Raw genomic sequence first — 11,131 nt, 5'->3', positions numbered from 1 at the left:
GCCTCGCTGTCGTTTCTCCACCTGAGGACCAACTCCCAACACCGTCTGGAGACACAACAGGAACATTCAGAAAATGACCAACAATGTCTTTGTATGATTTTACAAACTTGACCTCACCTGTTGATCCAGGAGGATCAACTCAGTGTTTTCATCACAGATGATGTTCTAAGGATTATTTAAGCCATTAAATAGATTTATTTTCTTGTCACGATAATGATCAACTGAAAACTATCACATTTTAATGCAAATCGTAATTAGAATGAAATTAACCTGAAAACCCACCAAAGCCCCAATAAAGGCAGGAAACATTGTGAGCGAACAAGGTGTGTGTGTGTGTGTGTGTGTGTGTGTGTGTGTGTGTGTGTGTGTGAGATGTACTGTTACTATGACAATACGCCAGTGTGAAGTTTGAGAGAGAGAGAGAGAGAGAGAGAGAGAGAGAGAGAGAGAGAGAGAGAGAGAGAGAGAGAGAGAGAGAGAGAGACTACAAATCAAAATGGCAGATCACAAGAAACAACATTTCAAAATGGCGGCAACCTGAGATGGCTGGGTCCTGGGAGCAAGATGGCCGACCGAGGTGTTCTCTTGATGGTGATCACCGAGGTCAACAAAGGAAGCTCGGGTTAGACAGACCTATACCTGAGAGAGCGCAGCCCTGCCGAAACCCCCTCCTGGTTCTAAAAGCAGCACTCAGCGCTCTGTTGATCTTCAGCACACTCTCAATGTCCGAGGACAACCATTTGATCATCGCTATATTCATACATTTCTGAAAACCGTATTTCTGAAGTTTAAGCCGGTGTGCCCCTGTTTAGTTTGCGCTCTGGCCAGCTGCCCACTTCGCCCAGAGCAAAACCAACCACTGCTTATGTTTTTGTGTCAAATGTACTTTATAATCCTTCCAAATGTGTCAAATATACTTTGAAATCCAATCCTTCAAATCAATAATGCTGAATAAAATAGTTGTGGACAAGTTGTCCGGAATCACGTGGACGAGTTGCCTGGGGTTGCAGTTTTGTGGACGAGTTGTCCATTCACGCTAGGCTAATTAGTCTGAGGCTAATGGGTAGCCACAAAGAACCACAATATGTCGTCTTCAGACCAGATATCAATGAGCACCTTTTACACTACTTCTTCCTCACTACTCCATGTCCACCAGTGAGGTATTTTCAAACTTTTTCTTTCTGCGTCTGCTTCTTCTGATTCGCGGGGTTAGCTGTCTACTACCCAGAATGCATTGCACACGTCAGGTCCTCCCCTGTCCTCTCACCCCACCCGCCAGAAAGATCGCTTGTAAAGGAACCACGTCCACGCTACTCCACATCTGTGTACGAGCCATTTTCCGGGAGAAAACAAATGTTACAGGACTTCCACTTTCTTCTCCACGTCTTTTTCAGATTCGCGCACCCAAAATGCATTGCACTCCACGTCTCGTCCCCTCGAACCTTCACCCCGCCTCTTCGAAAGTCCGTTTCAAAGAGGACAGAGACCGGTGTTTTGAAGGGGATCAGATTCCACTTAAAAACTCCAGAACCGAGTTCAGGGTGCATTCACATTTCCCCAAATGAAATGGACTTTCCCAGAAAGTCCCTGAAGAGAACTCTGGTCCGTATCAAACAGGGGAATGTGAACGCGCCCTAAGACACCATTTCTTTTGGTCATGTCCTCAGGTAGACGTGTAAGTGAACTGCAAGCCCTATCCGTCCATGAGTCCTACTTAAGGTGGGCAGCAGATAGCTCTGGAGTGACCTTGTGGACGGATACATCTTTTGTCCCCAAGGCGTTTTCCTCTACACGCAGTACTCAATCGCTCCAGGTGGCTGTTGTTACACGTCATCCAGTGCTTAAAGCACCACTTCTGGCGGTCATCCGGGATTCATAGAACCGTAGTTACATATGTAACTTTCGTTTCAGCTGCTTGATGCGAGTTTCCAGAAGACTAGTGGGAACGTTGATCCAAGTGGTGAAAATGTCCTCACAAAGGGATTCCACTGTCTGGAACTGATGTCCATTTTTGGAAACTTCCCTTGCCATCCATCGCCAAATGTTCTTAATGAGATTTCGATGAGGGAAATACACCGGATGGCATGAAAAAGTGATGTTATTCTCCTGGACGAAGTCCTCTGCCAGCTGGGCGTGAGAAATGAAACATCTCCACATCGCCAGCTGCTGTTTGACGCTCCTCCACAGCCTGAAGCTCCATTGTTCCATTGAAGGAAAGAGCACCAGACCATGACAGCGCCCCTCCACTGTGCTGCGTAAAAAACACCTCAGGTGGCGTCTCCTCGTCATGCCAGGAACATCGGAAGGCATCAGAAGAGCCAAGGTTACATTTTTTTTATTGTCGGAGAATAAAACTTTCTTCCACCTTTGAAAGTCCCATGTTTGGTTCTTGCGAAGTCCAAAGGGACAAGTTTGTGGCTTTGAAGAAGACATTGTTGTTTCTGAAGCCCTTCCCTCATAGATGCCCTCTGATGGTGACTGGGCGACAGTCAGAACCAGTAACATCCTTAATTAGGGACAAGTATCATTGAGTGTCTTGACGGACAACCAATCAGATCGTCCGGCTCAGTGCGCTGAGATGTTTTGCCTCTGCCATCAGGAGGTCTTTACAGTTTGAAGACGTGACAGAAAATGTCATGGAATCCAATTCTGTGCAGATTTTGGCTTTTGAAGGCCGTGAGCTTAAACCTTTGACCCACTGATGAACAGCCTGTTTCAGTTAAGTTGTTGTTTTCAATAAATTGCTTTTCATTTGGTCTTCTGCTCCCATTTCTTCTTTTTGGACTTTGAAGCTTTACTGAGAACATTTTCTAAGATCCAATAGCACAAAAAGCAAATTCTTGCAATTTTGTAACTTTTGTACACACACACACACACATACATGTAAAGGCCCAGAGTGGAATTTGGTGGGATCCCAGAATGAGATTTCCAATCACATACTGTGTATGTGATTGAAACACAAATATCTATATATCTATATTATAATACAAAATGTCAAAAAAATGATAAGAAGAAGTAAAACCTATGTTATCCTACCACTTCCCCAATATTTCATGATAATCCTGACTATTACTTACTGACAGTAATATATTTGTTTGGCACGTCTCGTCTTTTCATTCGTTTGCAGATCATTTTCCATTTGTACAATATTGCTTTGATACGTAGATTCATTGTTAACAAGTTCAACTGGTTTTGGGAGTGACTGTTGTGGTCTTCAAGTTCAACATAGAATTTCCATCTGGGCATATACACGCACACACATATAAAAATGATATATTTATGTAATTCTTTTTCCTTTCAAGGATCCACACTTTGACACTAAGCTGCTTTCTATGACAAACTGCAGGAAATAAAAGGTATTTACACTCCAATAGTAAATGTCTGATGCTTTATTTGAAATGGAAGATGGTTCACTCACAGATCACAAACAACTCCATCACTTCCCGGACAGGCTCGTCCTCAACTCACTCAGAAAAACCACCAAACCCAACAAACCAGCAGCTCCTCCACACGAAGGAAGCTGCTTCACCAGGAAGAGGCTCGTCTCCAAGCTCATAACAACCCGAATAAAAAAGATCCCTCCATAAAAGCAGGTACATGTCACACTTGTTGGGATGTAAAAGGCAGTTTAGACAGTGACAGGCATCGTGTGTGTGTGTGTGTGTGTGTGTGTGTGTGTGTGTGTGTGTGTGTGTGTGTGTGTGTGTGTGTGTGTGTGTGTGTGTGTGTGTGTGTGTGTGTGTGTGTCCATGAAGCAGACGCTGCAGGTCACCTCTCCATGTCAGTGCAATTCCTTCTTGTCTACTTCATAGTCTCTTATACACAAAATTCAATTGTAAAGGCAGTTTGTTAAAGTCCACATCCTACTTATTTTACACAGTATGTACACTAGTTTATAGTCTTGGTATGGAGCTCTCTATGTACAATTCTGTCTTTTCACAAACATACAGGTGGAAGACTTTTCTACATTTACAGCCAGACGAACGCTGCATAGCATGTTTAACTGTGTGTGTGCGTGTGTGTGTGTGTGTGTGTGTGTGTGTGTGTGTGTGTGTGTGTGTGTGTGTGTGTGTGTGTGCGGTCACAGGTCACGTGACTGAAATGTTTAGCACACTTTTGTTGTAGACACTGAACAAGCGGCGGAGAAGCTGGAGATCAGGACTCCAGCAGTAAGCAGTCCTCGTTCTCACTGGCAGGCAGCATCAGCTGCTGCTCGTAGTACAGACTTTTGGCATAATTGATTTCTTGGGAGATTTTTATGGCGAGGCTCTCGCTCCTCACGTGGACCTGTGGGACAGAGTGCCAGGAATGAGAGTAGTTATTAGAAGCACCACGTCCGCATAGATCACATATGAGACATTCGCTTCAAGAAGATTCCAGTGCAGACAAATCAGAAACATTCTCTTCTGGAAGCTTTTCTTCTAGAGATTAATGACCAGAAGTAAACTTAAGTTTACCGTTTTCACTTGAAAAATGTGTTGCAACATCACACTGTGTGTGTGTGTGTGTGTGTGTGTGTGTGTGTGTGTGTGTGTGCGTGCGTGCGTGCGTGCGTGCGTGCGTGCGTGCGTGCGTGCGTGCGTGAACTCACCATCGGTTTCTGGTGCGAGGGTCCCGGGATGGCCACACCACTGCTGGTGTTCTCAGCCTTCTTGGTGAGCTGCACATACACTTTCCCATGATCCTTAGAGACCAGGCAGTGGTAGAGGTCGTCGTACTTCACCTCCAGGAAGATGGCCTCCCGATCCACTAACTCCCCCGGCTTCAGGAAGTACACCACCTTGGAGGAGATGAGGACGCAGTAGCTGTCGATGGCCTCCACAGCAATGAAGCTGTCAACACAACCAAAGCTTCAGTCTGACGGTCTGGAGACACGAGGAACTGAGAAACTCACACAACCTGCCACAAAACACAACAACACCACAAGCACACCAAGAGAAACTCACACAACCTGCCACAAAACACAACAACACCACGAGCACACCAAGAGAAACTCACACAACCTGCCACAAAACACAACAACACCACGAGCACACCAAGAGAAACTCACACAACCTGCCACAAAACACAACAACACCACGAGCACACCAAGAGAAACTCACAACTCGGAGTGGATGTTGTCGGTGAGATGGAAGAGCTGCTCCTGGCCGTCGGCCTGCACTGCAGAGTATCGAGGCAGAAGACCCTGAGGACCTTTACAGCAGCGAGGCTTCCTGACCCGCAACACACACAGTCTGAAGGACAGGAAGCACACACCGTTACACACCGAGGAACCGCACACACACACACACACACCCACAGCCACACACTGACCGGTGGTTAGTGAGACTCGCCATGTCCCGGACCGTCTGCGCCGTCTCTGAGGCGAAGTCCAGAGCTCCGGCCACCGGTTTGGTCACCGTGCCCACCAGACCTTTCCCCAGGCCTGAGAAGAAGCCGCTGACCCCCCCCTCCGTCTTCACCCCCTCCACCGTGGACGTGATGATGCTCGTCATGCCTCCGATGATCCCTAAGGAAGGAGCACGGCATTCAGGAGGAGCACAGAGCAGAGCAGACAAGAACTCCAGGACAAGGTTCATTTACAAGTTAAAATGGAAAAAGTCCAGCAGTGGAGCTTTAAAATAAAAACTGAAATCTTTAATTCCATTTTTAGAATCGACTCTAATTAAGATAATAAAATAGACTTTAACCACCAGCAGTATAACAAGAGATGCAAACTAAAGAAAGACCTACTAGATTTAAAAAACAGATTAAAAGTTCTGCTTTTTGTGCGTCTGCATCCTGATGTCTGTCTGTCTCAATCTGTCTCTGTCTGTCTGTCTGTCTCAATCTGTCTGTCTGTCTGTCTGTCTGTCTGTCTCTGCATGTATGTATGAAGGTATTTTGAGAAGCGCTGCATTAATCCATACACAGTACATCAGGTAATATTATTCATGAGTGACAGATTAAATTGCAGGATTATTTTAAAGACATGTTGAAATGCAGTTAAATCTGTTCTGGCTGATCGGTACGTTTCTTTACTCGACATTTATCTAAACAGAAATCTGCTGATCTGTCCTGGTGAACCTGTGACCCCCTGAGACCTGAGAGGACAACAGGGACACAGGAGAGTGAAGGATGCACAGATTAAGATTAAACATACTGCACACACTACATTCTGAGAATTTATAGAAACCAGACAGAATCCAGCCACAAAAAGACAAATAGAATCACAGAGATCTGTGAGTTGGAAAAGAAAGACGAATGCACAGAAAGAAAACACGATGCCGAGACACAAACTTCACATTGCCGTGTTTTCCAGAGTTTCGTTCAGACTGAAAGCTGCTCGTTAAAGTTTTGTCCTCCACAGAGTCAAACCACCAGAGCTCAGCCGCACGCCGTCGCTCTCTCTGTGACCCACCAGGAGTCTGAACAGAGCTCTGAGGTGTGTCCGTACCGTGAGCCAGTCCATGGATTCCTGCCACCAGATGCTCCCCGCTGGTGGCGCCGTGGTACCGGATGTACTCCCGCTCAGTCTGGTGCCGGTTGTCCATGGTTTTTCCCAGCCCGTCAGATAAAGTCCCCGCAAACTGACAAAAAGCACAAAAGAGCAGTTCACACGGGACGGGACGGAACGGGACGGGACGGGACGGGACGGAACGGGACGGGACGGAACGGTACGGGACGGTACGGTACGGTACGGTACGGGACGGTACGGGACGGGACGGTACGGTACGGTACGGGACGGAACGGGACGGTACGGGACGGTACGGTACGGGACAGAACAGAACAGAACAGAACAGAGAGAGGCGGACTCGGCCTTGCTCTGAGCATACTACCTTGGCTGCAGAGTTGGACACGCCGTGGGTCACGTTGCGGATGAGACCCCCCACGTTGCCGTATTTGATGAGCTCAGACACGCCCTCAGTGACGTCATTGAGGAGACCCATGGGGTTCCCCAGGAAGTCCACCGAGCCCAGGATCTGAGCCGCCTGGCTGATGAGCTCCTGTAAAACAGACCAGACCAGACGCTGTCATTCCTGCATCAGAAACTGTTTGAGAAGAGGAAATCACCATGAATGACTTAATGCTCTACCTTCACGATATAATGTCACTCCAGCATCAAGTTTTTATCTTTTCCATAAATTTCACACGAAATTAAAATATTCTTGACTTTTTGTGAGTAGAGTACATCTCGTTCCAGTTAGTTTAATTTGAGGCCTGGGATGTCTTCAAAATATATATTCTATAACTGATGATACACTAGTGGAGTCACACTCCATCACAAGTAAAAGACATTGAGGAAACATGTCAACTCCACACTTTGAACAACGAGACGATGAGTCATGCTTCTATAATAATCCAAAACCAAGGATCAAAAATATAACATGTAATCCATGAGAAACATCATTCAAATATTGAACTTCTTTACATTATGTGACAGTTTGTTTGATCAGTTGGGACACACAGTAAGCAGGTGTGTGAGATGATGTCACCTCTCTGAAGTGCTTCAAGACGTCGTTGATGATGATTTCCTGAGTCTCATACGGGTGAACTCTGGTGAACGGATACATGTTGATGACTGCATCTTCAAAACGAATCAGAGGGAAGCCCAGAGTGCCTTTCAGAGCCTACACACACACACACACACACACACACACACACACACACACACACACACACACACACACACACACACACACACACACACACACACACACACACACACACACACACACACACACACACACACACACACACACACACACACACACACACACACACACACACACACACACACACACACACACACACACACACACACACACACACACACACACACACAGAGGTTAGCGAGGTGTGAAGCGAGCGGCTCTAAAGAGGAGGAGGTAGTGTGGGGGCACCTTGAGGTCCGGGGGTAACTTGTGGGAGGTGAAGACGCTCAGTTTGACCTGAGGCAGGCTGATCTTCAAATTCTCAAAGTAGTAACGTTTGGGGGGTCCCGTGTCCTCGCTGGCCTTTTCGTGGAGATTTTCATCCAGCTTCTCCAGCTCTGCACAGTCAGGACGCCACATGAAGCAAATCTGTGTGTGTGTGTGTGTGTGTGTGTGTGTGTGTGTGTGTGTGTGTGTGTGTGTGTGTGTGTTAAGTCAGTGATTGATGACCCACCAGCTTCTGTCTGTCCGTATCCAAAGAAGCTGAGCAGCTTCAGCAGCAGTTTCTCCTCGATGATGACGGTGAAGCGTCGAGCCGTCACCATGAGGTGCTGTGAAACATCACCACATTCTCCGTCACAGAATACTGACTTCACCTCAACGCGACAACAGACAGCGCCAACGCTCAGTCCAACCTCTGCTCAGACGTGTGTGACTTCCTCACCTTGAACAGGTCGGTGAGCATGAGGCTGCTCGGCACTTTGACAGAATTGACCTGCAGGGCCGGACCACAGTCGCTCACCGTGCTGTCGCTGGAGCTGGGAGTCACACACAGCATCACAGGCTGGGTGCCTCCCAGGAGCTGGTTATCCACCTGGAAACACAGTATCCCACCGTCTGACCATGAGAAACTCTTTGTCTGCAGGATGCAGGTCGACATGTACGAACGTGCGTGCGTGCGTGCACCTGGATGTTCTGGATGCTCAGCTCCAGCACTTCGTTGGTGGCCGTTCGGGTGAAATGAACTTCAATCCCAGACAGCGTGATGAAGACCAGCTCCTCAGGAACCTTGTTGACCAGAGACATACCCAGACCTTCTTCTAGGTTCACCACCACCTGAGAACAAAGACCAGGGGCCTCACTTATAAAGCTTGCTTACGCACAAAACTGGTCCTGAAAGATGCGTACGCCACTTCCCACGCAAAGGTTGTGATCTATAAAAATAAACTTTGCGGGAGAATGTGTGTACCGGAACGCAAACTTTGAACCACACACATTTTGGAGATGAGGAACCTGGTGGCTCCGATTGTGAGGTGGAGAATTGAAGCCAGATTCATCTCATACGTTTAATATCTTCATATATCAGACTTACAGAGAAACGTGATCATAAACAGCCGATCTGCAGTGGTATAGATGTTTCTTTAGTGGAACGTTACTGCTGAATCAGCAGCACGATAATCTTTAAATGAAACAGAGCGATGGATAGAAGTGAGTGATTATCAATTGTGACAAATTGTGCAACCATCAGTCTAATTTCAGAGTAAACACATAAATAGTGCGGTGACAGTTGTGAGTAAAGCTGCAGTGTGGATGCTCCAGTGTTTCCTGTCCACGAGAGGACACACTGATTGTCTGTCTCCAGTCTCTGAGGACGTCGGTTCTTTTCCAGCTGCTTTTATTAGGATTTACAGCTATAAACATACAAATATACTAAACTGTATGAACACTAGTGTTGTCATGATACCAACATTTTGGTATCGATACCGATACCAAAATGTATTTCAATATTTTTCGATACTTTTCAAATAAAAAGAGAAGACAGTTATGGCCTTGTGGATGTAGCAGCAGCCATTGTTTCCCTTCTGTCTCTCTGTCTCTGTCTCTCTTTTATTCCTCACTTTCGCCAGACTCTTGTTCTTTGCTGCTCCGTTAGTGATGCACTCTATTTCTTTTTACAGAGTTTCCACAGGACGTTTGAGTCAGTTTGGCAGGCTCACTCTCACATGGACACAACGCTGTGTCATTTACGCATGCACATCCGGTATTCTTTTCAAAATACAAGCTCGGTTGGGAGAAGATTGTTTTGAAAATACGTTGTTTTTAAATTTTGAAGTTGTGTCCAGGGATGTTGTGGGAAACCGGAGTGCAAGAAAAAAAAGAAACCATTGGCCAATCTCCCATGTCTACAAAATCCTAATTGAATGAAAGACAGAAAGCGGAGTAGCAGGCCGACGCTTCCCCCACTGAGAGACTGACGACTCTCCTCGGTACAAATTACAACACAGTGAGGTTAAAAAAAGGAAAAAAAAGATACCAGTACCGGCCGGGCCCAGTGTAGTATCGTTTTAGGCCCTGTTTACACGACAACGTTTCATGTGACAACACCTAATCCGCAAAACAAAATTAGTGTTTACACTGCAGCAGCGGACACAGAGACAACGATGTAGTTAGTATGCCGGGCCACTGGAGGGCGCTGCAGCTTGATTTTGTCCTGAGGTTCCCTGAACACTCGTATGAGCTGGTCCCTTTAAATGTAGTCACCGCAAGGAATTGTGTGGCAGCATGAGCTGGTCTCCTTTGATAAAGCAACCATCAGTGGTTCCTAAGCTAAAGGAGGTTCTAAATGAAGCAACAAGCCTCCTTTCCTTCGCTTATTGAGAATTCGGACAGTCCTCATCATGGCCGCCACACAGAACACTTCCGGGGTTCAGGAGAAGTCGATCGATAAGGAGACAGGAGGGACAATTCGGACGTACCTACGGACTCGAGCTCCGGTGAAGCTGCTGATGCTGGAAGCAGAAGGAGCGGGGCTATAGACCTATACAACTAGAGTTATATAGTGGTTTATATGCAAGAACTACTTCTAAATTTCTATGTGGTCTGTCGTCTTCTGCGTTTTGGTTGTGTTTGGTGAGTCACAGTGCCCCTAAAGGCGTGGCATGTGTACTACATGCCCGGAAGCCTCGTGTTGAGCCGTGTTCATAGTGACGTGTGGACGGAAGTTTTTTGGGAGAAGGCCAGGGAGAAAAAATAAGTATTTCCAGCAGTGAGGATCGCTTTTAATTTCCTTTATTAGTGATTCCACTACCGTGATCACTAAATAATATCATTCTCCTGACCTCCACCTCCTCCATGACTATTTCTCTCTCCGTAAACTTCCTTTCCTTCGTCTTTTCTGTCAGGATTTAGCGGCTGAATGAGATGCAAAAATACTGAAGAGGCACTTTCCATTGACCATGTATGGTAGAAAGTGGGCTTGTTGAGGGCGGGAGATGAGCTGCACAACTTTCCAGGTAAACTGGGATCTATAAAAGTAAAGTGCGTGCAGATCCAATTTTTTTCGGCGCATGCTATTTTCTGCTTTTGGGCAGACGTACATTTCTAATAGGAATCCTATGCAAGGTTTTAGAAATGGAGAGCAGTTTGCAACATGTTTACAGTAAAACATCTGGAACAGTCAGAACAAGTCGTGTTTCATGTAAAAAAGTCCTCCTGAG

At 46.4% G+C, this 11,131-nt stretch overlaps 1 protein-coding gene across 2 annotated transcripts in view; it reads right to left on the bottom strand.

The window, feature by feature from the left end:
* Positions 1 to 3,372: 3,372 nt before the first annotated feature.
* vps13d (vacuolar protein sorting 13 homolog D) overlaps positions 3,373 to 11,131 on the bottom strand; it is a gene marked incomplete at its 5' end in the record, with an annotated part of 91,638 nt that continues 83,879 nt past the window's right edge. The window contains 11 exons of one of the 2 annotated variants that reach the window (XM_080469480.1): positions 3,373 to 4,287; positions 4,592 to 4,832; positions 5,103 to 5,234; positions 5,314 to 5,509; positions 6,437 to 6,569; positions 6,819 to 6,986; positions 7,476 to 7,610; positions 7,884 to 8,032; positions 8,149 to 8,245; positions 8,359 to 8,508; positions 8,601 to 8,750. In XM_080469480.1, coding sequence (XP_080325606.1) covers positions 4,156 to 4,287; positions 4,592 to 4,832; positions 5,103 to 5,234; positions 5,314 to 5,509; positions 6,437 to 6,569; positions 6,819 to 6,986; positions 7,476 to 7,610; positions 7,884 to 8,032; positions 8,149 to 8,245; positions 8,359 to 8,508; positions 8,601 to 8,750 — 1,683 coding nt within the window. In that variant the 3' untranslated portion in view covers positions 3,373 to 4,155. Of the gene's footprint in view, positions 4,288 to 4,591; positions 4,833 to 5,102; positions 5,235 to 5,313; positions 5,510 to 6,436; positions 6,570 to 6,818; positions 6,987 to 7,475; positions 7,611 to 7,883; positions 8,033 to 8,148; positions 8,246 to 8,358; positions 8,509 to 8,600; positions 8,751 to 11,131 lie in introns of those variants that run through there. The other variant, XM_080469481.1, reaches the window with a different exon arrangement.

This window comes from Lipophrys pholis (assembly GCF_963383615.2).
Source record: "Lipophrys pholis genome assembly, chromosome: 8".
NCBI classification, from domain to species: Eukaryota; Metazoa; Chordata; class Actinopteri; order Blenniiformes; family Blenniidae; genus Lipophrys; species Lipophrys pholis.
Note: the sequence above shows the minus strand (reverse complement) of the source record. Positions and strands in the feature narration are given on the sequence as shown.